Below are 26372 nucleotides of genomic sequence, written 5' to 3'. Positions count from 1 at the left end.
CCGCCCCGGCCGCTTCGGGGCCGCGTCGGGGCCGCGTCGGGCGCCGCGGGACCCCCCCTCCCCCCCCCTCCCCCCCCCCCCCCCGGGCCGCGCCGCCAGCGCCAAACAGCCCCGGGGGCGGCGGGGCAGCGAGCCGCGGCGCCCTGGCCCTTTTCCCCCCCCACCCCCACCCGAGTAACCCAAAGCGGGGGGCAGCGCCCCAATTTTTAGGCTTTTCCTGTATTTAATTACATCGGGTGCAGCCACGTGTCCCTATTACGTGCCCAGAGGGCAGCAAGGGGTGTGCAAAAGCATCAGTGCCCTGCTCCCCCCCCCCCCCCAAATACTCGCTGCTGTCTAAGCGTGTGGTAAAAAAGCGCTTTTCCTCCCCGGATCCACAGGGATCTGGGCGCGAAGGGCGGCGGGGGCCGAGCCCTCACCCCCCCGCTGCCCCAGGCCGAGCGCGAAGGAAGGATCCGGGAAGGGGAAATTCCCGCTTTGGTTTTTCAGCGCATCAACGCCCAGCTTATAAAACAGCCCCAAGCCGTGCTGTGTCCGTCCCTCTGGCCGGTCAGGCCTGCCCTGCGCCGGGGGGCCAGGGAGGGGGGAAAGGCCTCCGAGGGCAGCAGGAGCCGGAGGGCTCCGCTTCGCCGTGGGGCAGCGGGGCCTCGTCCCCCACCTCCGCCCTCGCCCGGCTCCACCGGCTGGCAAAGGCCCCCCCCCGGGCACGGCTCATCCTTAAAACACACCGCGGCCCCCTTAGGGTGGCCTTGGGCCCCCCTCACCTCCCCGCTCCTCTTCGCCCCCCTTCGCCTCCGGGAAGCCCTCCGGCCGGTGCCCCTCCACGCCGGCGGCCGGGCGGCCGGCTAGCCCGTGCCATCTGCCGGGGACGGCGCCTCACTGCGCCCCACGCCGGGCACCCCACGCCGGGCCCCCCATGCCGGGCCCCCCACGCCGGGCCCCCCGGCACCCGGCAAGGCTTTCCGCCGCGGAGGTTGCGTTTGCGCCTTCTCCGGCGTGGCCGAGCTCGGGGGAGGCAGGACCTGGGGGATCCGAGGCATCGGGGCTGGGTTTGGGCAGGTGCCGGGTGGAGGGGTGAGGGGGAGAAGGGTTTCTGCCGGCTGCACCCCCCCACCCACACCCCCCTTCATCGCTGAAAAATGACTCTGGGCGCTTTGTCGACATAGGATACCCTTTATTAAACATACTCTTAACATCCAAAACATGCTCAAAGCAAAGTCATAAGCAGCAATCTGGTTTCCTTTCTTACATCCCTGCCGGGTGGATCCCTGGAGCAAGGGGGCTAAACCTGGGAGAGAAGAGGCCCGTTGCCTCTCGTCCTGTTACTTACATCCTATTCCTTTCTCTCTCGGCGGCTCCCGGCGGCCCAGTAAAGCTCTCTGGCGCTCCCCGTCCGCCGAGCACGCGAAGGGGACGTCTCTCCAGCAAAAGGGAGGTGTGACTGCAGCGTGCCGTACCTGCGAGCGGTGAAAATGTCGTGGAAGCAGAGCGCAATCGCCGCCCTGGGCGCCCCGGGACGCGCGGCGCTGAAAGTCCCTGCTCTCCCCGGCCCCGCCGGCCGAGGATGCTCGTTCCTTTGCTTGCACCGAGGAATCACGCGAGCTTCCTTCCCGAGGGCGCTTTCCCCCTCGCCCTGCAAACGTCCCTGCACGGCCCCAGGCTTCCCGAGCAGCCTCATCCCGGCTCTCTTCATTGCCGTGTCCAACACGGGAATCCGCTTGGTTGTACAAGCTGACTCGAGGGGGGAATTCAGCCACCCCCCCCCCCCCCCCCCGCGGCTGCCGGAGCAGCCCCAGCAGCTCCCGGCAGGCTCGGGAATGCACAGCTCGGAGCGGCCAGGAAACCCCCCTGCTACGCTCGAGGGAACCTCCTGAACAAGGACCTGCTTGTTCGCCCCCTGACCACCCCCCCGGCAGCCAAAAACACCATCTCAGCACCGTACCAAGGTAGCCGGCGCAGCCCCCCGCGTGGGGAGGCCACAGGCCTGGAGAGCCCTCGTTGTCCCCGCGAGGAGCAAAGGACATTGCCGGAGGCGCGTGCGGAGCAGCAGGCTGATTTTTCCCTCTTCTGCCCGTGCCGCAGGGGGGGCAGAACAGCTTTCCCACCGCCCCGCTGCTGGATTTCACAGCTCAGCACAGCAGTGAAACCCCTGGACGGAGAGATCCCGGGAAGCCAAAGGTCTCCCTGGGCCTCGAAAGGTGCTAGTTACTCCTTTGGGTCAGAAAACCTGAATCTGCGAGCCTGCGAGCCGCGGGCTGCTCCGTCCCGGCCCTGGGCTGGAGCAGACTGCGGCTGTCCCCTTGCCGCGGAGCACATGTCCCCCCTGTTCCTCCTGCTCTAGGACACTTCTCCTGCCCCTCTCTCCCGTTAGCAGGTCCCCTCGCACCGGAGGGCGGCTTGGAGACTTCAGCCTCCCCCAGCCCCTGGCCGCAGGGGCTCAGCAAGAAATTTGGGACCTGCAAAGCCTGCAGGAGACATGGGTCCCAATCCCAAACGCCGAGGCCTGGAGAGATGGTCGAGGATGAGGGGGGAGAGGAGCAGGGTGTCCGACACCGACCGCGACTCCAGCAGGATGCACGCCATGGAGAGAGCAGCCGTGCACCCGCTGCACCTACCGCAGCCCCGGCTGCGAAGCAGGCAGCGCGAACAGCCGCCGCGGCACCCTCACCCCCCCCCACCCCCGGCCCTGCAAGGGGCTTTCTTCGCCTTTCAGGAGCGCGTCGCCGTCAGCACGACCCTGCGCGCCGCCCCGGGGGTTGTGCGAGGGGGGGTCTGCTCCCCGCGTGCGCGCCGGCCCCGCTGCAGGGCGACGTGGGGCTGGAGCCCTCTGCGGCTCGTCCTGCTGCTGCGGAAAGGGCAGCGGCACAGGGAAGAGCCCCCGACCGCGCTTGGCTCTCACGTGCTGCCCAGAAACCCAGGTGGGGGGAAAGGGGGGGGGTTGGCCTCCTCGTTGGGGCCCAGACAGCTCCAGAACGTGCTAAATCGGGATCCTCAGTCTCATGCTTCCCAAACGGGCTTTTAAGGGACCCTCGTGCTCTCCGGCTGCTTTGCGGGGGCTGCAGCGTGGCCGAGCCCTGCGCCGCTCCCCCGAAGCCTCCCCCGCTCCGCTCCGCCTCGGCACGTCCAAGGGACCCCCCCCAAATCCAGGCGATCTGGGGGCCGCGTCGCCATCCCGTCCCCGTCCTTGTCCCATCGAGCAAAAACCCGCTTATGCCGTCAGCCCGGCGCCGGGTGGAGAATGGAGGACGAGGGGATGGAGAGGTGGGAGGGTGGCGAGGGAGGCAGCTCCCGCGTCCCCGTCCACCCCCCTGCTACAAAGTGCTTCCGAGAGAGAAGGACCGAAAAAGCGGGCTGGCGCTTTTGGCACTTGTCGCGGAGAGAGGGCCCAGCCCCGGGCGCCGCGCGCGCAGCAGGTCGGAAGACAGTGAGGTTAAACCAGCCACCGCCTGGGAGCCGGGGACCGGGGCGGCCGGGCTGCCCCCGCGCTCAGCCCCCGGGAAAAGCAAGCCGGAGGAAGGAGCCGCCGGCTCCGGCCGCCCGCTTATTGCTCGGCTTTGGCGGCTGGGGAGGGGGCTGTGCCGGGGGGGAGCGCGGAGGGGAGGCGGATGGGGGCCGCGGGAGCAGAGCTGGGGTGGGAGCGCCGTCACCGCCACGGCACAGCCGGCGACTTCCCACGGCCTCGGCCCACGCTGGAAAACGCCGGGGGGGGGGGGAGCCCCGTCCCGCCGCGGTGCCGCCGGGCGATCCCCGTCCCTGCGAGCCGCGGGAGGAGAGAGGAGCGCGAGGAGGCCACGCAGGCTCCGGCGTCCCCGCGGAGGGAGAAAACGGCCGGGGCCCTGCGTCCCGTCGGTCCTGCCGCTGCGGCGGCTCCGGGCGGAGCGGGCCGGGGGCAGAATTCGAGGTTACCGGTTTTTGGAAAAAAAAAAAAATCAGTGTTGCTACAGCCAAGGGCGGATAGTGGCAACGCCGGCGGCGCCCGGACGCCGGGGTCCCTCCGTGGCGGGCGACGGGGCCGTTTCGGCCGCGGCGGTGGGGGCGCGCGCCAGCCCCTGGGGCAGGCAGTGCTCCCGCGCCGCCTCCGCGTCGTCCGCCTCGATGGTGCTGGTGGAGCGGCGGTGCCGGGGGCTCTGCCGGGGGCTCTGCCGGGGGCTCTGCCGCCGGGGCCGGGCCTTGCTGCTGCCTGCCTCGAGGCCTGGGGGAGAGAAGGGGCCGGTGAGGGACCGCGGCAAAGCGGCGCCCGGCCCGAGCGGTTTTGGGGGGGCTGGACCCCCCTAGGCGAGCTGAGCTCTCCCCGTCTCCGCTAGCCGGGGCCGATTTGGGCTCAAAGAGAGAAAAATTCCCCTTGAAACCCTTTCCTGCAGCATCCAGCATCGTGCTGGTCTGCCTGGGAGGGGGGACACCCAAAAGGCCGGGGCTTCCCCCCGTGGAGGAAGAGGGTCCCCAAAAAGCAGTGCTTTCCGGGGAAAAGCCCCGCTCCCACAGTTTTGAAGGGGGGCATGCAGCGGGGCCGCTCTCCCCGGACACGTCTGGCAGACACAGTCCCTCGCGGCTCCCCCCCGGAGCCCGAGCCGCCCCCGGGGGAGCCTTGAGCCTGGGTGGCCCCGGCGCTCTCCCAGGGTGCCGGTTTGGCCAGTGCAGCCGGGAGGGCCCAAATCCCTGCTTGCCCCATGCCAGCAAGGCCAGTGCAGGCTCCCGCTGGTGTTTTCCAGCATTGCAAGGTTCCCCCCGCTCGAGCCCTCTGTGGAGGGTGGAAGGGTGACACGAGTTGCTCCGGACTCAGCCCACCGGGCGCAGAGACCTAACGCTCCCCGTTGCAATCGCGGTCTGGGCGTTTGGGCTCAGCCGTCAGCGGACGGAGGCAACGGGGTGGCAGAAGGCCGGATGGGGGTCCGGGCTGCCCAAGCGGAGCCACAGGGGGTGGGGGGGGGACGCGCCCCGGCCGGCCATAGCACCGATCGATCACGTGCCCGCGGGGTCGGTGACAGCGGGCAACGTGCCGACGGCGAGACGGCAGCGGAGACCAACCCACCCTCCCCGAGCGGGCAAAGGGGCGCGAGGGCTGGGGGGGCTTCGCGGAGCTCCTACCTAGTCGTCGATGGCAATGGGGCAGGAGTCCGGCACCGCGGCTGCGTGGCAGGGAAAGACCAGAAGGCAGGTGGTGAAGGCAGGCGAGGAGGAGCCAGCGCCCGCGCGCCCGCCGCGAGGGGCCCCGGGCCGGCTCTCCCGCGCAGCCTCCCCGCGCCCCTGCGGGACAGGGACGGGGAAGGGATGGGGACCGCCGCCGGGTGGCACGGCATGGCACGGTGCGAGGTGGCCCCTTTGCACCCTCCAGGGTTTAGCGCCGGGGGAAACGCCGGCACGGGGGCACGGTCCGGGCACGCGTGGCACCGAGGTGGTGCTCGGCCACCCACGCGCACATCTCCGTCTGCTCCTGTCCCTCTGCAAGGGGTCCTTCCCACCTGGGCCGGGGGGACGGGTCGAGCTTGGGTCCCGCTTACCGCCACCCCAAACGCCAGGGGCTGCCTGGCTCCGTTAGGAAAGAGGTGCACCCGTGAACCGGGGCGGCTCGTGCTGGAGAGCGAGGCAAGTTAAGCCTGCCGATCCCGGAGGGGATGGATAATTAAACGGGACCCCCGTGCAAACACGCGCAGAAATCCCGTTAAGAGCTCCATATCGCCTACGTCGCTCGGGCACCACGGCGCCTCGGGGCAGAGGTTCAGCTTAGCTCAGTGCGTCCTTGAAAGGATCACGGGGAACAAGTCACCGGGAGGCTCCAAGCAGAGGAACGTGGCTGCAGCCCTCCGGCAGGGACACGCACACGCTCCTCGTCTCCCTTTTGGGCCAGGACAGCCCCATTCGAAGCCCTTTGAAGGCAGAGCCCCCCCCGTGGTCTCTAGCTGGCCTTGGACCTGTCCTGCACACACCAGCTCCCAAACAGCATCACGGCATGGCTGAGCCCGCTGCAATATCACCTACAGCTAGGACAAGCCACGGATTTAAACCAGCAGAAGCCCTTGAGAGCTTCTCCAGGCCGAGCGGCATCTCCAGCACAGCGGCTCCCCAACTCTCCCCACCTCGGTACCATCCAGGACGGCCCCGCAACCCGCTGCGCATCTCTGTAGAGCTCCGATTTCGCCACAGCACTAGGGATGACCGAGCGTTTCCACTGTGATGAACCACATCCCACACTTTAATTTGTCATAGAAAGCGGAAAAAAAGGATCCGTAGGTCTAATCATGGCAAAACCACCACATCAATGCATGGAAAAAGGGGGGCAGGGGGAAGTGATTCTTTTCTTTTTTTAAACTTTCATTAAAATAAAACATGGCCCCAAAGTAAAAATCTACATCATTGCCTGTCCTATGCATATAGTTCCGTCTGCAAAAACAGATGAACCGAGCCCAGGGCTGGCGGGGAAATCCCGCTATGAGTCGCCACGGAAAATCGTCCACGTTTGCCAAACCTGCAACACCAACAGCGAGCTCTGGCCTTTGCCCCTTCCCCAAAACCTCTGCACTAACGCCCATTTTCAGCGCATTTAAACCAGCCCCGCAGACAGCGATGCAGAGCTCAAAATCCAGCACCGCTGGCACAAATGCTAAATTGTCCCTCCAATCCCATCCGTTGCAAAACCAGCGGAGACCAAACGGCTGATGCAGCCTGATTAAACGCGCACGGGGAGACTTGCTCTGGGCGGAAGGCAGCGAGAGGGCAGCTTGGCGCGGGGTAAGGAGGGAGCTGCCTAACGAAAGCAATGGTGCGAAACACCGGCTGCAGCCAGGGAAGATCCAAAGCGTCGGTGTCCCTTCACCCTGCGCGCATCGAGCGGGGCAGGCGGCTACGGCGGGAGGTTTTCCCGCTGGCTCTGCAGCGCGCCAGGCCCGGGGATCTGCTTGCAAAAGGCCGAGCGCAGCTCTCCGCATCCCGCGGGATGGTTCCCTGCTCGCTCCGTCCCTCAGCTCCAGCCCGGCACTGGGACGGCTGGGGCAATAAGGCGGGAGGCGATGTGGCTGGGTTTGGGACTAAGACGAGCCGCGGCGAGCACAAGCGAGCTGGCGTCGGGGCTGAGCTTTTGGGGATGCCCAGGACCCACGAGGGGCGGAGGGGTCCAGCCCAGGGTGGGGGCTACACTGAAAAAGCTCAAAGCAGGGGGGAGGCAGGTGAGCGGCAGCCCGAAGCATCCTGCTCTGCTCCGTGCCGCGCTCCTCTGCCCTCCGAGCCCGGCCCCAGCGGCACCTTCCCCTCTCCGAGCACGGGGCGGCCGCAGGAGGAGACGCCGAGAGCCCGGAGCCGGCCCCCAAGGCAGCGCGTGGCTGCGGCCGGAGGACCCGCAAGCGGCAAAGGCGCCGACCGCGCGGGCAGACGTGGGGGGCAAAGGCTGGGAACAGCTCCGCCTGGCCCCGACGGCCGTGTCCTGTGCTCGGGGCAGGGACTGAGGCCACCGCGGCCCCCGGGGCAGAGCAAAGCAGGATTTGGCCTCGTGCCTTCGCTGTGCTGGGGCCGTTGCGGGAGCAAAGCTGCCTTTCCCTCGTCTCCTCGTGGCCACAACCAAGGGGGACGCGGTCTAGCCTGGCTCGGGAACTGGAAGGGTCCCCGGTGCTGCTGGTGGGGCTGCGCCGCCGGGATGGTCCCGCGGCCGAGCCAGGCACCCTGTCCTCAGCACCCGCCTGCGCCCGGGGCTGTGAACCCAGCTGCTGGCGTTGAACGGTGGGAAGCGGCAACCGGGCACTTGCAGGCTCCTGTTTCTCCGCAAGCATCTCACTGTGGTTCTTTGGAGCGGAAACCACAAGGAACAGGACAGCCAGGAAGCGTCAAGGGCAGCGGGAGGGAAAGCTTTCCCGGAGGAGAAGGGATGGCGAGAAAGGACCTTCCCCGCCGGCGTTTTCCCCCCGTATCTTGGCTCTCCAGCACCGGCTGCATTTGCAGAGCCGGTACCCGCCACAGATCTTGCAGCAAGGAGGAAGGCAGGGGCAGAGCTGCTCTCGGCTTGCGCACAAATGTATCGGTGCTGGCTCTTCTAACTCTTTTCTTTTTTTTCCCCCTCTTTCTGGCTTAAAAAGCTGCTGTTTGGTGCCGCCCGGGCCGAGGGAGACGAGCAGGGGCTCCCGGCCCTTCCCCGCCACGGCCTGCGCCCGCGCGGGAATCACCAATACATTTGCCGCCTCGCAGCAGCAGCAGCTCTGGGCACGGAGGGGACGCAAGCAGGGGCTGAGAAACCGTGTTGGCACAGGGCGAACATGAACTTCCGCACGGACGGAGGGGTCTGGGTGGGGAGAGAGGTGGGAAGAAAGGAGGGATGGGGACGGGCAGGGAGGAAACAAAGTGAAGAAAGAGAGGGAGAAAAAGCATGAAGAAATGGAAGAGGGGGATGAAACCCTGGGGCTCTGCTAGCCCTCAGGTGCCTCATCTAAGCTAAGGTTGTGCCACCCACCAGCCTTCATGGGGAGGCCTGGTGCCCATGTCTAAGCCCTTGCTCTAAGACCTTGCTCAGGTCTCCTCCTGGAGGAGCTGCCAAGACTCCCACCAAACCTGCCTCGTGCTCCGTCTGCGGTGCTCAGACCCGTGGGGATTGAGCCAGGGGCCTCGCTGATGATGAAGGAACCGGGCACGTGACAGTGTGCGTGCGGGTTCCCAGCACGTCCCTCCCAAGCAAATCCATGCTCTCCAAGCCCTATGCCCTGTCCTGCCCGCAGGTGCAGCACCATGTCCTCTGCTCCAGGGACACCTAGATACACCTGGCCCAAAGACCATGGTCTCAGCAAACACCTGGCTGAGGGACCAAACTTTCCACCCAAGCTAGACTGCAACTCCTCCCTAGCCAAAGCAAACCCATGGGGCATCACGGCTGGAACAGGACATCTTGACCTACTGCTGCTGTATGGTTTCGTGCCTGGTGGACAGCCCCGTGGGGGGATGGATGGTGGGACGGTGGCGGGGATGGTGGGACAGTGGTGGGATGGTGATGAGGATGGATGGCGGGACGGTGGTGGGAGAGGAAGCGGGGGGAGGATCAGGAGGGCAGGGGGTGACACAGGGAAGAGCAAGAACTTCCCCCCCAAGCCCGAGTTCATGTTCGGCAGGCGGCCACTCACCAGGTAAGCAGGCCTCAGAGCACAGTTTATTGTCCAGCGCTTTCACGCGTGCGATGGCCACGTCATTGTTATTGTCACACCTCAGACCGAGGAAAGCGCCTGTCCTCTGGCCTGAAAGGGAGTTAACGCAGTTAGAGCGCGCCGGGCCGCGGCTTGGCTTGCGGTTGTACAGGCGGAGGTGGGTGTGCAGGGGATTTTCTGGGTCTTCTCCTCTCCCCCTCCCTCCCCACCCCTTTTAAACAGGTTAAAGAGATGAAAATGAGGCGTCTAAAACAGAGGGGAATCGAGAAGGTGAAGAGCGGACAATAAGGTTGGGCTTGGCGCGTGGGCACGGTCCTAGCTGCTCCTTTCCTCGCACCGGCCGTGCCGGAGGGCGGCGAAACAGAGCCAGGAACCAGGCGTCGCGCAGGGAAAAGGCGGCTAAGAGGTGCTGGGGGAAGCTAAGGAAAGCAGCCTGCGCCAGGACTCTTCCCAGCATTTCGTCTTCTGGTGCCCCTGGTCCAGATCAGACACGTTTGTGACGACCAGAACGTGGATGTGGGAAGCTGCAGAGCCCGGGACGGTGCCTTGCGCGACGGCCGAGGCAAGGGCTGCTGCAGCGCTTGAAGGACCACGGCGCTCTCCCAGCTCCTGCCTTGGATTTTAACCCGCCCTTCCCCAAGACAGAGCCAAGTGGAGGGTCTGCACCGCTCCGGGGTCCGTACGAGGCCAAGGCGGCTCTTGTCGCCTCCCCAAGCGCTGGCGGCGCAGTGAGCCCCTCCGGCGTTATCGGCGGGGACGTGACAGCCGCGGCAATGCCGGGAGGGGGCAGCAACCGAAGGCGAGCACAAAATAAGCCGTAGCCAAGCTCTGCCCGCGGCTGGGGTTGATCTGGGGGGAGGAATGACGGAGCTGTTGATGGCAAGCAAGATCTGCTTCTTAGCGTGACTTAAGTCGGTAGATCAGCACCCAGGGTTTTTTATGTGCATCTATTTGATGCAAGACACTAAACTTCGGGAGAGGTGTTCAGCACCAGGCTGAACAGGCCCAGGATCACTTCCCAAGGGGAGACCATCCTGCTCCTGGGTGCTCGGGCTGGAAACTTTCCACGACCGATTGATTTGCTGGTGCCTGATGCAGCAGGATTGCGACGGACCCAGAGTTCGTTTACAGCACCCCACCGAGGAAGGATGGTTTGGGCCCTCGGGGATGCCAAAGACTGTCATTAACAACCTTGCTTTGCACCCCACTTTCCATATTTCAGTCTCACCCTGAGCAAGAACCTAACCACAGGGCAGAGACTATTTTTGCCCATGAAAACACAACGCTGGGGCACGGTGCAGAACCGGGCTCTTGCTTTCCAGATTGGCTGAAGGACAGGGGGGAAAGTTTTATTTTTTCTATCCAGGAACATGCAACCATGGAAGTGGGGACACTGGGAGCCTCCCTACCTTCCCCCAAGAGTTCCAAGCTGGGAGGTGGCCGATGGCCTGGGAGCAACCGGGTCTTTCCACGGCTCTTTGAGGTGCATGGAAAGGGTGAGAGGAGCCCTCAACATGCATATGGTGACTTGCTAAACCACGTTGAGGACAGGCAAAAAAAATTAATAGAACAGCCTCCAGGGACCGGTCTTGTGACCCTTTCCTAGAGAAGCCAGCACAGACTGGGATATTTAAGGGAGAGATTTTCAAAGATGCAAGGAGAGGTCTTCTTGGCAGGGTAAAAAATAATGAGGAGCCTCTTGCCTGTTTGGACCTTTGGAAACGCCTCTGGCTGTAAGCAGAAAGCAGCAGCTGGACAGACAGCCATGGTCGCCCTTGCTGCCCAGACCCCTCCTGCCTCCCCACTTTGCCGGGGCTGCCCACGGCTGCCGCTCTCCGAGCGCGGCCAGCCTGGCACGCTTGGCCTGTCCCGCACGCTCTGGGGCGCCACGCGTCACCCGTCTCCTGCGGCTGCTTCCCTGGAGAAACACTCCTGGCGTGGGAGGCCTCAAGCAACCTGCACCACGCTACCTCCTATCCCCCCCAGGAGGACGGATCCCGAGGGCAGCTCGCGTGCCCGCGCCGGGCTGGCCAGGTCCCCGCAGCCGGCTGGCTTTGCCCCGACCCTGTGAGCCTTCAGCGTGGCGGATGCTTTCCCAGTCCCGGGTGCTCCCGAGACGGCCAGTGCTGCCTGGAGATGGCCGCAAGGATCCTGGGGAACTGGGGACAACCCGACGCCTGCCCTCGCTCCCCGCGGTTTTGGAGGAGAGTGTCTAACCTCGTGGTTTGCTGCCCGCCCTGCCCACGCGCGCAGCTGCCCACAGGTGACACCGAACCGGAGAGGAGGGGACAACGATCCGGGGCCTTTTACCGTCTTCCTGCGTGGGAGAGGAGTCCTCGTCCTCCAGCACGTCGTTGCCCTGCGGCGAGAAGCAGCGAGCGTGAGCGGCTCCGAGACCCGAGGTGTCCCAGCCCCATGCTGTCCCCGCTGCATTTCTCCACATCCCCCGGAGGAGCTGGAGGGTCCGTCCCCAGCCCAGAAAAACGAGCCGGTGTGCAGCATGGCTGGCTGCCGCAGGGCGCAGCCGTGGCTGCCGGACACCCTGCCTGCCCGCTGCCGGTGGCCTGGAGCCGGGGCGGCACCCGCAGAGCCCAGTCCCGGACGCTGCGGCTCACGCCTGCTTTGCGGGGCCGGGCCGGCTGCCAGCGCCGGGTCCTCACCTCGGCATCACGTTCCTCGGCCGAGATGCTGATGAAGTTTATATCCGGGGACTCCACAGGTGTCGACTGCGGGAGGAAGGTGGGAAAGAAGCAGAAAAAGAAGAAGAAAAAAGAAATTGGGTGCTGGCAGATTTGGAGGAGGAATTACGTCTCCAGAGGAACCCCCCACTGGTGGTCTGCCCTAGGGTGCAAAGGGTGCTGCAAACGTCCTTGCCCACCCCGGGGCCCGGCGGGGTGACGGCGGCCGAGCCAGCCCTACCTCTTCTTCGGAGGCCACGGTGCTGGCCGCCGCTGGCGATGGGAGCATGTCACCCTCCTCCTCCGGGCCGGGAGCAATGTAGGAGCCGGACATGGAGGAGACGGTGTCGGTGCTGATCTGCGAGTGCTGGCTCTGGGAGGAGGCCATGGACATGACGGACTGAGCCAGGCTGCTGCTGACGGGGTCTGGTGGGAGAGCAGGGGCTGAGCCGGGGGGACACGGTGCCCACCGGGTCGCACGGAGACTGCGGGGCTGGCCCCAAACCACGGCGGGCACCCGGCCGTACCTTCTGGAGATGAGATGGTGGAGGAGAGCGGGGTGCCGGTGCACGAGGACTGGTCGATGGCTCCCGACGACGACAAGGTGAAGTTTTCGCTCTCCGGAGTCACGCCACATTCCTGGGAGAAGAGCCCACGTGCCGGAGAGAAAAGGCCATTGCGAGGGGGACGGGATGGGGTATATTAGTGGGGACAGAGGAAGGCAACAGACACTTTGGGACTGCACCCACCAGCCACGTGGCCATGGTGGCTCCATCTCCCTCTCCCTTTCCCCATCCACACTCGGGTGAGGACGCCCAGGAGGGGAAAACCCAACTAAACCTGCATGGAGACTGCAGGGCTGAGAAAACCTTCCCCAAACCAGCACCCCAACCTGCATCTTGGCTCATCATCAGCTCATTTTGGAGGGCAAACACCACCTCCAATGGTGCAAATAGGGCTTTTCACTGCCTAACAGCCTGGCCCAGGTAGAGCTGGGGCAGGAGCTGCTGGATGCTCACCTCCTCGTGCTGAGCTGGAGATTTCCTCGGGGCAATCCTGATCTCCGACTCGCTGCAGGACTTCTCATCGTCCTCTTCAGGCAGGATGGAGGAGGTCTGGGAGATGGATCTAGGTGGGAGGCAAAGCAAAGGGCTTCACCAAATGCCAGCAGGCACCGGTGACCCCCCAGGACACTTGGGACCAGCTCCTGCCTTCCTGACCTCCCCGTCAGTAGGGATGCTGGCACCGGTACTCACTTGGACAGGCTCTTCTTCAGCTTGAGCCCCTGGCTGCCGCAGTCGGAGAGGCACTCGAGGGGCGAGAGGGCCCGCAGGGGAGGCAGGTGGCTCTCACTGCCGTAGGAGGGCAGCGTCCCCGCGCCGTGGCCGTCCCCCAGGACGCGGAGTGGCAGGGCAGCTGGCGAGGGCGTCAGCGGCCCGTTGAGGGCCTCCAGCAAGGACACCACCTCGTAGCCTGGAGGGATGTTCTCCGAGGACTGGCGAGAGCAGGAGACGGGGGTGAGCATCCCCCCCATGCCACTTCACTGCCACCCCTGCTCTGCTCCCAGCAGCGCTGGCACACGCCCTTGAAAAACACCCCCAAGAGAAGCCAAAACCAGAGGGTGGACAACCTCCCTGCACGCGTGAGAGCCCCAAGCCAGGTCTTCCATGATCTTTGCTGGCCACAGCCTGGCAAAAACCCCACTTTCTCCCTGCCGAGGGCACGTTTTTCCTTTTTTACCATATTGAACCTGAGTAACATCCGTCACATGGCTGCCTGTGGGGTGGAAGGTGGCCCCAGATCCCGCGCAAGCCCTGAAGCCACCCGTGGTGCAACCAGGTCACCTGCCGCCCGGGCTGGGGTGGGACAAGCTCCGCGTGGCACTGACCGAGGGCTCCTCCGAGTCGGAGGTCTGCGAGGCAATGATGGGGTTGAAGCTGGTGGGAGACAGGGGGCCCAGTTTTTTCCTCATGGCTCGGATTTGAAGCAAAGCTCGGAAAGCTGCAAGACGGGGAACAACGAAGGAAGCGAGGAGTGAAACCCTGGCTCGTGCGTCAAAGCGGAGATTTAAACGCCCCCCAAAAGCCATCTGGTTCCTTAGGATAGTCACTGCCCCGCCGTGCACCAGCCTCGTGCACCGCTGCGCCCGGGGCTGGAGGTTTAGGCTCTTCCCAAAATGGGACGCTGCGCCATGCTGACCCCAAAGCCCAACCGTGGGAGATGATGGCCCCTGTAGACACCAGCCGCCCCGCCGCCGCCGCCGCCGCCGCGCGCCCGGGCCTTACGCAGCCGGCAGATGGGGCAGTTGTTGGCCTGGTACCGCAGGGTGTCGGCGCACGTGTTGCAGAGGCAGAGGTGGCGGCAGGGCAGGATGAGGGTGTCGCGGACGTCCGAGAGGCAGACGACGCACTCGGCGCTGTTGTCGCTCACCTCGTCCTCGGCGACCTGCCCGGCGGCGAGAACATTCCCTGGCACGTCGTCCCTCCCCAGTGCCCCCGGCACCCCGCAGAGGCGCCCGCCCCCTCCGCAGCCCAAAAGCACGGCGCTGCGGCCGGTACCTTGGAGTCCTGCGTGTTGTACTTGTTCTCTATGCCGTAGATCTCCTGGAGGAGGTAGCTCACGCCGTCCACCTGAAAGCGCCAGCAGGGAGGGGTGAGCGGCGGGGGATCGGCCCCCGGGACGCGGGAGATGGAGGGAGAGGCAGGAGCCAAGCAGGCAGCTGCCTCCAGGGAGGCTGCGGGGGCCCGATCTGGAGCACACGACGGGCGCCTGCTGCTCCAGTGGCCCTAAAGCCCCTCTCTACCTTCCCCGGTGGGGAGGCACCAGGCTGTAGCCATCACCTGCCCTCCCCCCTTCTTCATTTGCCGCCCCGGAGCTGGGGCTGACCCCACCACCCCCCGCGAGGAGCCCAGGGCCAGCAGGACACACTCACCACTTGCTTCTGCTTGAGGGGCTTCACGCAGAAGGTGCCGTCGGTGTGCTGGAGGGAGGAAAGTGCACAAGTGAGTGCCCGCCGCCGGGGCTGGCCCGGCTCCCTGGGGCATCTTGGGCTGAGCACCCCGACCTGGGGTCTACGTGGGGCCGGGGCAAGCCTGAGGACCACCACGATGTGCGCTGACACCAGCCCATCCTGTAGCAATTGCAACCCCCATCTTGCGGTCCAAGCGATCAAGCAGCCGATTTTCCAGCGATGCCCGGCTTTTCCCAGCACCCCGTTACCCAGGCAGGGGCTGGGATGTCGCCCCGCTGGGGCGCACGGTGCAAGGGAAACTCTTGCTTGGTCGGACACTTCTTGCGCCAGCAAAGAAAGCGTCAAGACCAAAAGCCTCAAAACTGGGTGCCTAAAAATCAAGGACTTTGGGAATATTCCCAAAAGGCAGCAGAGTTTCAGGAGCTGCCCAGAATAGCCCAAGCCAAGCAGTGGCCGAGCCTGGAAGGGAAACCAGCAGTACCGGGGACACCCCGGGCCAGCGCTTACCTTCTCGAAGGTCGCCAGCAGCACGTGACAGTGGCCAATATGCTCTGCAAGACACGAAGAGGCGGGCAGGGCTCAGGGAAGGGCAGACCTGGCGCCCCGGGGCCAGATCCCGGCCCCCGCACGGGCAGCGAGCTGCACTGAGGCTGGGGGGAAGCAGTCCCTGCTCGGCACCCGAGGAAGAGGAGGAGGCCCTGCCCCAGGCTCCGCCGGCTCGGGGCCCTACAGCAGGCTGGTGCGAGGGCAGATGCCTGCAGAAGCGTGAAGCCAGCCAAGGCAGCGCTGGAAAAAGCCAGCCCAGCAAGGAAGAGAGACCTCCCCTCTCCCCCAGCCTTGCCCTTACCATCTCCTTCATCCACCACGGCATGCACCACCATGGGATACACCTCCCGGTCCAGGTCGAAGCCCAGCTAGAGAGACAGAAGGAAGCAGTTATTTGGAAGAAGCAACAAAACAGGATTTACCCCATATTCAAAACCAGCTGGCTCTCGTCCGCTGAGCTGCTGTACCCAACCCCAGAAGCACTCCCGGGCTGCTGGACACGCCAGGCAGAGCACGTCCCCATGGGGCAGTCCCATGGCCAGGTTGCCCAGCGGCTCCACATTTTAGGAGCATTTCCACCACCGCTTTGAACCTCTGGCAGGTTCCTTCCACCTCATCCCACGCTGAGGGACAGGGCTCTCGTACTGGGTCACCACCACTGACGGACTCTGACACCTTCTCCCGGCCGGTGGCAGACCCCATGCCCGTGACCGGGAGGGCTCGCGCGCCGGCGCGGCCGGGCGTACCTCCTCCTCCGCCCACTCCGAGGGGTCCACGGTGTGCGAGGGCATGCAGAACTGCTGGCACACCCCCCGCTTGTAGTGCACCGTCTCCGACTGCAAGCTGTTGTCCTTGGGGATGTAGCTGTCCATCAGAGAGAAGACAAGGTTAGTGGCTCCCGGACCACCTCTCTGCTGTTTCAGTCCTGCTCTCTGTCCCCAGCTTGTGGAGACACTGGGAAGATGGGAGCAACCTGAGTCACTTCCCTCCTGGCTGCTTCCCAGGGTGACTGGGGCAAGAAGCCCTATGAAGGACTAAATCAATCCAAGGCTCTCCCGAGGCACCCAACGTGGCACCAAAGGGCCCAAGGCAACCTTGCACCAACCCAACGGCGAAAGGAATGGGGGGAATGATTTCACGTGACCCCAGCTCCGATGTGGAGACAAGAGGGAGCAAGATGGGAATGGGAAAGAGGCAGCTTCGGACGTGGAGGGATGAAGGACCGCGGCTGCACCTCCGCGATGGGCACAGCCCAAGGTCTGGGAGATGGGCTGGGTGTCCTCACCTCGCCACCCCGTTCTGGAACTCCTCGCTCGCCTGGTAGTAGATGGTTATGGCCACGCGGGCGTCCGTGTCGAAGGTGAACTCCACGTTGTAGTGCACCTTCGCCTTGCTGACCTCTTCCCCCGGGGTCTTCACCTCCTCCGAGCACCTGGGGAGCAGCAAGGGTTGGCGACGAGCATCCCTTGGGGACGCCACGCCGCGGAGAGCCGCCGAGCAGAGGAGCCCTGAGCACCCGCGTTGAGGCCCAACGCCACCGGAGCAACCTGTCCCCGGCGTGGAGCAGCCCGGGCAAGACATGGGCTCTGACCGGCGCCGAGGTGGGGCTGGCCCCTCCGCAGACACCCCGAGACCAGCACCATCGTCGCTCTCGCAGCGAATAAAAGCCAACAGCCACCACCGTGCTGGTGGAAAGATGCTTTACAAAACACCTCCCAGCACCCCCAGGGCTTGCAGCGACGGACCCCCATCCAGCAGGGGAAACTGAGGCACGGCACGAGGGACTGGCTTGCTCAAGGTCAAGTCCGCAGCCTGAGGAGCGCGGCGGGCAGATTTCAGCCATAATCCTGAGCCTTCCTCCCTCGGCCGCAATCCCTCATCCTCCCTCGAATAAAGCCCTTGGAAAGGACTGGGGGAGGACGAGAAAGTAAATCACTTCAAAGGCAGCGTTAAGCTCCGTTTAATCCCGCCGGGCTGGAGAGCGCGATGGAGAGCACACAGAAACCGCTGCCTTGGTCGGCCCCGCTGGGTCCCCGCTGCGAACCAGCCCCTCACCCCGGCCCCGGGGCGCCGGACTCACTTAACGAGGCGCAGGGTGTCTTTGCGGATGTTGATTAAGCTCCTGAGGGTCTTCACGGGTTCCTGAGGAGGTGGAGCAGCGTAAGGGAACTAGGATGAGAGAGACACCGGTGAAGACGGACACCGGGGCTTCGCCGCAGCCGCCGGCCTCATCGGCAAAGCCGCCCAGCCCCGATACGAGCCGGCAGAGAAGCCCCGGCCCAGGCCCCGCTGCAAGCGGACGCACTGGGCAAATCCGGCCGCGTCCCCCCAAATCGCAATACACAGCTTAAATTGCACGAGGGTTGCCCCCCCCCCCCCCCCCGCCAATCTGCCTCTCTTAAACGATCGCAGCTGCTGGGGTCGATCAGTCTTTCGGCTGGGGGGGCTTTAGGGATCACATCCGTAAGTGCCGCGCTGGAGCTGGACAAGCATCGTCCTAATTTTTGGCACGGGAACAGAGATGCCCCATGATCCGGTGACTCCAGGAGGGGGTATTTGAAGGGAGGAGGAAAAAAAAAAAAAGGGGGAAAAAAAGAAGGGAACAACCTAACAAAAGGGACAAGGGTGGGGGAGCCAGGCGCATCCCTGCTCCGACGGCAGGTCGCTCCCAAAGCAGGCAGAGGCACGGAGGGGATGAGAGGCAAAAAGGGCACCAAGCAGGCTGCCGGCAGCATCGGCCCCATCCCTCGCTGCTCGAGGCCGGCACGGCCAGCCGCTCACGCCGGGTATTTTTAGACTGCTGATGCAGCAGGCAGAGCTGACGGACAGGGCCGGGGAGAGGGAGGGGTGAAGTCCGTTCTCCGCCGGCACCGAGGAAACGGATACGGATTTTGCTATTTTCCCCCTACGACGGATGGCATTTTGGTTGCGGGCACCGTGGCCAGCGGCATCGATAGGAGGGAAAGGCCGGCGGTTTCGCTCCAAGGTGACTGTGTCCTTCCCGAGTCGCCCGTGGCCAATGCGGAGGCCACCGGGAAGGGACACCCCGGCGCCGGGGAATGCCGCTCCGTGGCAGAGCCACCGCAGGGGGACGCGCAGGGAGTGGGAGGCGCATCCGTCCCCTCTCTGTGCTGCTGCGCACCCGAGGGAGAGCGAAGAGCCGTGGCGGCTCCGGCTGCCCGCGGGGAGGGCGGATGGACCAGATTCCCACGAAAGCCAAAGGGGCTTGGATGTAAATCCCGTTTTTGCGGCAGGGAATAAGCAACCAAACCAGGTTGCCTGGGTCGTTCCGCCCTTTCCCCACCGCCCCCGGCCAGGGGATGAAGCTCCAGGAGGGCTCGGGGATGGTGAGACCCGCTACGCTATAGGCGATGCCACTGCGCTATAGGCGATGCCACTATTTAAATTACCGAGACCCGCTCGGCTCATTCGTGCCTTGCCATCGGCGACGCCCAGCCGAGCCATGCCCCATACCCTCGCCAGCTGCGTTCGCCCCGAGCTCGGCGGCTGAGCCCCCCAAACTCAGCACACGGGTGGCAGAAGGCGACCCGGGCTCTCACCAGCCACTCGGGCAAGGCAGCCGGCGGCGGTAAGAAAACGGCACAGAGATGCCGTTGCGCCAGACGGGGGAGAAAATACCCTGTTTGCTCCTGTCGTGACTTTACATGTCCCCCCCCCCGATCCCCCGCCTCGAGGGGCCTTTCGCCGAATTTGGGGGCGGCCTTCACCCACAGGAAGGCGGCGGCCGTTGGGCCGGGCAAAATGAGGAACCTCCGCAGGCAAATCGCCTCTCGCAGCGACCGTTTTGCCGCCGCGGGGCTCTTTCACACCCACGCGCGGGCTGTTTTTGTTTGGTTTTGTGGGTTTTGGGGGGTTTGTTTTTTTTTTTTAATGAAATTTCCGCAAGCCGGATTGGCACATCAGAAAGGGGCTACTCAGAGGAGTTTTTCCGTCCGCCCAGTTTAAACGAGGCTGAGAAACAATAGAAAAAAAACCCTTCACCGCAACCGTTAGGCATTTGAGAACGCTATAGGTGTGCATAGAGCTATATTTGGTTCGGGCAGGTTTCTGTTGAGGTCAAAAAAAAAAACCCAAAAAACAAAAAAACCCAAAAAAAGGAAAACAAAAGAAATAACAAAAATATTTCTCAGGCCCCCCCGGGCCCCAAAAATCGCCCTCCCGCAAACCCGGCGTGTGGGGATGAGACGGCTGAGCTCGAGCGCCGCCGCTCACGTCGAAGCGCCGGAGCTCAGCGGGGAGGTTCGCGGCGACACGGCGGCCCGAGAAGCGGCTCTCCAGGAGCGAGCGAGGGGGGGCTGGTGCTTCCCAACCTCTCGACCGCCTTCGACTCGGTTTGGCGGAGAAGCGAGAGACACGGCAACGTTTCGCCGCTCCCGTGGCACTCACGAACGTGAGCAGGGAGGAGAGACGCAGCTAAGCCCCGCACGGCGGAAAGGCGGCAGCAAGAACCCAACCCTTATACTAGACATCAGAGAATCCACTCGGCCCCCCCCCCCCCCGTCTCCTTGGCGCTTCACCCCCCCGCTCCGCCGGGTTTTAGGGAGAGCAGATCTCGCTCCGGAGCCCGTTCGGCCCTATTCCCATCGGGCGGCTCGACGCCGGCCCCGTGCCCGTGCCGTGCCTGGCGGCGCCGGTCCCTACCGCGACGGGGCGGGTGCCCAGGAAGTTGAGGTCGCCGTTCTCGCCGAAGAGGTAGCCCTCGGGGTGCGTCGAGTCGAACTTCTCGCCTCCCATGATGAAGTGGTTGGCGAAATAGCTCCCTGGGAAGGAAACACAGGCACCGTGTGAGCGGAGCGGGCTGCGGAGAGGGGAGGAAGCGGGAGCGGACGAGGCACCGATGGTGGGTGCCGCCGCGGGGACGGGGAGAAGCGGCACCCGGCCCGGGATGTCCCTCTTGGCACGGAGCCGGCGCCGAGGCCGGGCACCACCTCCGCAGCCAACGCGGCCTCCCTGGTCTACAGCAGCCGCCTCCGCTGGGCGAAGCGCAACTGAACTAAGTTCTGTCCGTTCTCAGCCTTTCCCTGTCCAGCCCTCTCGGTTCGGGCTGGAGCCCGGAGCAGATCCCTCCTGACGAAGGCAGCGGTTTTCTGACAGCCCGGACAGGAGGCGACTCATTCCCGCTGCTTCTCCATGACATCCAGGCTTTGACCACCCTCGGAAAATGCGCCTCTGCATACTGCCCAGACGGGGCACGTAGACCGGGACTTTTCATTAAAGGTGAGAAAATCCATGGAAAGGGGGAGGTGAAACCGGATGGGTGCAGCAGGGAGGGTAGGCTGAGCTGCGGGAAGTCGGGAAAGGCGAAGGGGGAGGACAGATGCTGCCCCCAGCTCCGCAGGCCATGCGGACCGGGGCAAAGCCCCAAAACTCACTCGTGCTCCAAAACCAAGCCCAAAGCCCGGAGCCACGCTGGAATGAGGAGGATCCTGGGGCTGGGCGGGCAGCAGGAACGAGCGGGGCCGGGCGGTTTAAGCGGCAGCCGGCACGTGACGGCCCTCCCCGGCACACCCGCGAGGATGCTGCGTGCCGCTTCGGAAAAGTCGACTGTCAATTATTGATGCCTGCTGCTTCCCGGTCCCATTTTCCGTGTACATAATTTATGGGCAGCTCCCCGGGGAAGGAGGCAGCCCCAGGAAAAAGCCCAACAGTAAACTGCCTTCGGAGGCACCTCCGTCGGCACGGCCGCGGGCTCCGGCAAGCCAAGCGGTCCGGAGCTTTGCTGGGGATAGACTTTGGGCAAGAGGTGGAGGGGGACTGAAAAAGCAAAGGGGGTAAAATCTCGGAAGCAAACCTTCCCAGGCACCGGGGAAGAGCTGGAAAAGCGGAGCGCAGCCTCGCTGCGATGGCCCTGGCCCTCCCCAACGGCTCCAGCCCCAGCGGGGTGCGCTCAGGACCCCTCCGCGGAGCGGCCCCCCAGCCCTCCCCGCCGGGGTGGGAAAAGCCCTCTCCAGTGACAGGCTTCCTCTTCCAGGCTAATCCAAATTCCTTAGCCAACCCCTGCCCCGGAGGATCGCAAGCCTGTCAAGGACGGTTAAATCAAGGCAAAGCCAGGCTTTAAGGAGATCTGAATCTCGGAGGGCCGAGAAGCGTGCGGGAAACGCCGCGACCGCGGGGACCGGAGCCTGCTGCTTCAAAGGAGGAATAAACCCAATTTGTCCGATGCTCCCTGCAAACCGACGCAAGTCCTGCGCCGCTCCGTTCTGGTCACGCAGCCTCCGGCTCCGGCATGTCAGAGGCCGGACGAGGCTTTCGGTGCCGACGGCAGTTCCGGCCTCCCTCTCCAAAGCAGCTAAGATAGAAAAGCTCCTTCGCAGCCCGTGTGCCAGCTCACGGCTCGACTGCTCCCTGCTCATCCCAGCCTGCGAGGGGAGCACGTGGTTTGGCACCTACGCGGACGGCGCTTGTGCCGGGCCGAGCTGAGCCTGGCACGGGTGCCCGGGGTCTGGGCTGGAGATGCCGCCGGCAGGCCGCGTCCCTGGGGGGTGACAGGGACAGGACACGTCCCCCAAGGGGGGGGGTTTAAGGAGGAGAAGCGGCGCCGTCGCAAAAGACTCGGCTCAACTGCCCGGCGCATCCTCCCTCTGCCTCCCTCTCGGCAGCGCTGCAAGCAAATCCCCTGCAAGATTAAAAGCCAAAGAGCCGTAATCGCTCGCGGCCGCCGGTTTGCGCTCATCTCGGGACGCACAGACGCGTGGCTCCCAAAGCAAGGGGCTCCCGGCATCGCCCTGGGACCTCCTGCCCTCTCCCCAGGGCCGCAGCACCGCGGACCCCGGGAACCCAGACAGCAGCGGGATTGGCCTCGCCCAGCTCTGCCCGGACCCTGGGATGAACCTGGCCAAATGCACCCAAAAGTCCCTGTTTTTCCCCCGGAAGCTGGCGTTAACCAGCAGCCCAGTGTCCTCCACCAGCCGAGATGAGTTTGGAAGCGCTCAGCTGAGCAAACTCGCTTTCCCAAACAATTCGCCCCAAGGTGATGGAGCAGGACGCAACACGGCAGCCTCCACTTCCCGGCGCCCAGATATTCCAAGAAGGCCCAAGTAAAACGTACGCTGGCTCCCCTGCCTTCCACCTGGGAGTGGGGGGAGCCTTCCCAAGGGGATTTCCACCTCTCCCTGTCCGTGCAGCGGGTGGCGGAGGCACCGCCTCTCTGCTTCGCAGGCAGGAAAGCTCGGGGAGACGCGAGTGCCGGACTCACTTCCCAGCTGAGTGTGGGCATCCCCAGGGCAGCGGCCCACTGCAAGAGGACCCCAGGCTCCCACCTACAAGCCGATTCCCTGTCTCCGTTACAGCCTTTCCCAGTCAAAACCCACATTTTTGCAGGCTCTGTAGGCAAAACGACTAATGCACACAAACGTCCTCGCCCGGTGCCGAGCTCGGAAACCTCAGTCCCGGCAAAGAGCAAAGCCCGCAGAGGGGTTAGGCCGGATTCGCCAGGCATCGAGGCGGCAAAAAGCCTTGAAACCACGTAAAAACCAGGAGCGGCCAAGCCGGAGCTGCGAAAGCCCCCGGGAGCGGCCAGGCGCTGCGGGAGGACGGGCAGCCGAGCAGAGCCGCGGCCGGGGGGAGGCGCGCGGTGGTGGCGGCCGCGCCGCGTGACCTGCCGTCCCCGCCGGCGAGGACGGGCCCGCCGGGCATCGCCGGGGCTCCAGCACCGTTTCGGCAAGCCCCGCAACCCCCCCCTCCCCGGCCCCGCTCGGAGGGAGGCAGTCAGACCCCACCGAGACAGATGTTTCGGCAGACCGGTTCCAGCTGCGCGCCCTGATTTCAGAGGAAAAAAAGGAAAAGCGCCAAGCACATCTTTTCAGGATGAGAGTACAGTTTGTGTTGGCAGTAATTCTTCCTAAGGAGGTCTTTATTCGCAATTAGCAAGTAATTTGTCACAGCGCTAACAATCCCAGTGTTTACCTTATCCTATTAACTACCGAAATAGTTACATATTAATATTATTCGGTGCCGCAAGGATCCCGTGGCAATCCCTGGGCACACGCAGAGCGCTTGCAGGCATCATCCACAGATATTAATATTTTTGCGGCTCCGAAGCGCTACCCACCCGAGGAGCCGAACTCAATTACCTCTCCCCAGCACGACCCCCCCCTCGGATACCCGATCGACCCGGCCCTTTGCAGGGAAAAACCGAGGCACGGAGGGGAGGGACCGATTTTCCAAGGTCACGCACAAGGTTTGAAACAGGGCCGGAGCCGGAGCTGGAAAACCATCGCTGCCACGATGCGAGGCAGAGCCGGGCGCCGGGTCGGGGCAGATCTCCCCACCCGGCAGAGGGGCTGCGGGGATCCCCCCGCTCCCTCCCTCATCCTCCCGGGAATTTAAACCGAAGCTTTCCCAAATATCAAGCCTGGCTGTAAAGGGAGGCGCATCCCCAGCACAGAGTTACACATAAAAACGCGATTAAAGTAGCAAACAACTCGGGCAAGTTGAGGAGCTTGGGGGGGGGGGGGGGTCGCAGGAGCCGCCGGCACCGCAGCGCTGAGTCCTGCCCGGACCCGGGGGGGGGGGGGCGACCAACGCCGCCGGGCTGCGGGGACACGGGGCGCCGGTCCCCCCCGCCGCAGCCCCCGCCGCCGCCGCCGCCGCCGCCCGGCCGGGCTCGGGGCCCCGCGGCTGCCCAGCCCAGCCCAGCCCAGCCCAGCGCAGCCCAGGCCGCCGCCGCCAGGACCCCCCCGCCGGCGGAGCGTACCGGATTTCGGGGGGTATCTGTAGACGGAGTGAGCGGGGATGTCCACTTCCTCCACGCCTGCGTTTTGCCGGCTGGTCAGAGCCCCCATGGCCGGGCTGCGGCTCAGCGGGCGGGCTGCGGCGGGGCGCCCTCCCGGCCGGCACCGGCACCGCGACCGGCACCGCGACCGGCACCGGCGGCGGCGGCGGCCCCCCCCGCCCGCAGCATCCTCCGCTCTGCGCCGCGCCGGGCGCCGCCTCCGCGCTAACGCCGGGGCTGCGCCAATGCGGGGCCGGGGCCGCCCCCGCCCCGCCCCGCCCCGCCCCGCCTCGGCCCGGCTCGGCCCGGTTCGGCCCGGTTCGGCCCGGCTCGGCTCGGCTCGGCCCGGGAGACAGGGGCCGCCGGGCAGCGGCGCGGGGCTGCCGCGGTACCGGGGGGATGAGGGCGAGAGGCTGCCCGGTCCCCACCAGCAGCCTCCTGCCGCCAGCACCACCCAGGTGCCCCCCCAGTGTCACCCACCTGCCCCCCCACCATCACCCACCTGCCCCCAGCCTGCATCCAGCATCACCCACCTGCCCCCCACACCTGCCCCTAGCACCACCTCTCTACCCCCCCAGTGTCGCCTGCCTGCCCCCAGTGCCACTCACTGGTGCCCCTGCCATCACCCGCCTGCCCACCCCAGCAACACCCACCTGCCTCCACGGTCACCCACTCGCCCTGGTACCATCCGCCTGCCCCTCACCGGGACCTTCCCTGCCCCAGGACCGTTCCGGGGGGGGTTCGGGGCTCAGTCCGATTCCCCCCCCTCTGCCAGCACAGTGACCAGCAGGGAGAAGGGACGGAGTGGCCGGCCGGGTGAGCCGAGTCCCGGGGACACCCAGAGCACCCGCCCAGCAAGTGTCCGTCCCATCCCTCCTCTGCGGGATGTTTCTCGGGCTCCGGAGACAGGGGAGCCTCCAGGATGAGATGTGCCGGGAATGTGCAGGGCTCCTGATCCGCTCCGGGGTGCCCCAGCACCCCCATGGATACCCCTAGGCCACATCTCCCGTGATCCCCGGCATTAGACCACCAGGCAGCACCGGGCCCCTTCGAACTGCCTCCTTGCAGGCGAAGGGGAGGGACGGACGCTTCAACCGCTCGCTTAAAACCGCTGGCGACTAATTAATCCTGCAGTGCGAGTTAGTGGAGCATCACATGATTTCGATGTGAGCCGATAACACGGAGGCTATAAATACCAAAGCAGGGCTGCGCGGGGAGGCAGATTAGCTGCCCAGGCGTCCTCGGCTGCGCGCTGGCGGTGAGCAAAGGCCATCGCCCGGGCTCTTCACCTTCACGCCCTCCCGCAACCATCCAGGCGTCACAACAACCCCCCGTTTGCTCCGGTTTTTAATAGCCGATGGATCCAAGCGACTTGGCGGCTGTCAGAGCTGGCGGCGTCCTGCAAACGCGAATGTCCACGGGGAGTCACAGCAAGGGGTGCATCAAGCAGCACTGCGCGGGGAGCTGCTGCTCCGGATTGAGGGACTTGGGCTGTAGATAAATGCACCTGCAGCCGGTGATCCCGACAGGGAGACAGCTGGGAGCAGATCCCCAAAGCCCAGGGCTTCACCGTTCCCTCCCCGCTGCAGCAGCCGCCGAATACGAGAGTGCGCTGGAGAAGGAGGCTGCTTGATCCAGACTTTCCCAAGACTTGAGGGTCAAGGTCTTGGCTCAGCCCGCAGCGAAACTAAGCAGTGCCCTGGACCCCCAATTCCGCCACGCTTTGGCATGGCTGGAGACTCCATCCAAGGCCCAGGCCGCATCCCTGCCGCCCCGCGCCGGCCCCTTTCCCGTGCCTCGCTGTGCTCTGCGCTGGCCCCGGCAGCCGGCAGCGACCAGAGCCAGCACATTTCATTAGCAGCACACAACAGACTGCAGGGTTTTAGTGCGGATAATAATTCAGAGTTATCCCCGTGCAGATCCATAACCTGGCAGTCATTACACACGGAGCTGCTGCGCGCGTGCATGGCTTGCGGGTTTGGGTTTTTTTTCTGTTTTTTTTTCCCACCGGTGTATTACTGCAGCAGAGTATTTTATAGGACAGTGCCGCAGTGGAGCGAGGGAGCGCGCGGAAGAGCCGCTTGACAACACAGCTGGCGGAGGGCGCGTGCCGGGGTCATTTCCCTTCCGATCGCGGCCATCGCCGGGGAGGAAACCCCCGGGGACCGCGCCACGAAACCTGGCCCAGCAAACCTAGCAGGGCTCTGCAGCACAGAAACGGGGGGGGGGATCAAAACGCCCGGAGAAAAAGCAGTGTTCAGGCCGGATGGGCATCGGCCGCTGTGCAAGAGCTGGGTCTGACGCTCTGCTCCTGTCCGGACCCTGCTCCT

The 26372-nt window shown here is 65.0% G+C and overlaps 1 protein-coding gene across 4 annotated transcripts; it reads right to left on the bottom strand.

Annotated features, from left to right (window-relative positions):
- Positions 1-1161: 1161 nt before the first annotated feature.
- On the bottom strand, positions 1162-25426 carry RNF157 (ring finger protein 157). Of its 4 annotated transcripts, none has more exons than XM_067308463.1 (20): positions 25239-25426; positions 19971-20089; positions 17389-17477; positions 16594-16740; positions 16055-16172; positions 15610-15676; positions 15270-15313; positions 14724-14771; positions 14350-14421; positions 14077-14236; positions 13680-13792; positions 13048-13286; positions 12811-12919; positions 12319-12430; positions 12033-12217; positions 11774-11839; positions 11424-11472; positions 9093-9203; positions 5086-5126; positions 2684-4192 (listed from the first exon to the last, which is right to left on the bottom strand). In XM_067308463.1, exons 1-19 carry the CDS (start codon positions 25351-25353, stop codon positions 5086-5088), a joined length of 2004 nt encoding a protein of 667 aa, XP_067164564.1. In that variant the 5' UTR covers positions 25354-25426; the 3' UTR covers positions 2684-4192. The 4 variants fall into 4 exon arrangements, with proteins under 4 accessions (XP_067164561.1, XP_067164563.1, XP_067164564.1 ...); XM_067308464.1 differs by lacking the exon at positions 25239-25426 and adding an exon at positions 24025-24164; XM_067308460.1 differs by lacking the exons at positions 2684-4192; positions 5086-5126 and adding an exon at positions 1162-1457 and having other exon boundaries at positions 25239-25424.
- Between the last annotated feature and the right edge of the window lie 946 nt (positions 25427-26372).

The sequence above is a fragment of the Apteryx mantelli genome, chromosome 19, assembly GCF_036417845.1.
Source record: "Apteryx mantelli isolate bAptMan1 chromosome 19, bAptMan1.hap1, whole genome shotgun sequence".
Taxonomy (NCBI): Eukaryota; Metazoa; Chordata; class Aves; order Apterygiformes; family Apterygidae; genus Apteryx; species Apteryx mantelli.
The sequence above is the reverse complement of the archived record's forward strand: the minus strand, read 5'-3'. Positions and strand labels throughout refer to the sequence as shown.

Coding starts and splice junctions, on each gene's coding strand:
- RNF157 (XM_067308460.1), bottom strand. CDS start 25,353: ATGGTTGCGGGAGGGCGTGAAGGTGAAGAGCCCGGGCGATGGCCTTTG. Junction 12,431..12,810: donor CTCCAGCTCAGCACGAGGAG/GTGAGCATCCAG, acceptor CTCTTCTCCCAG/GAATGTGGCGTGACTCCGGA. Junction 12,218..12,318: donor CACCATCTCATCTCCAGAAG/GTACGGCCGGGT, acceptor CTCTCCCACCAG/ACCCCGTCAGCAGCAGCCTG.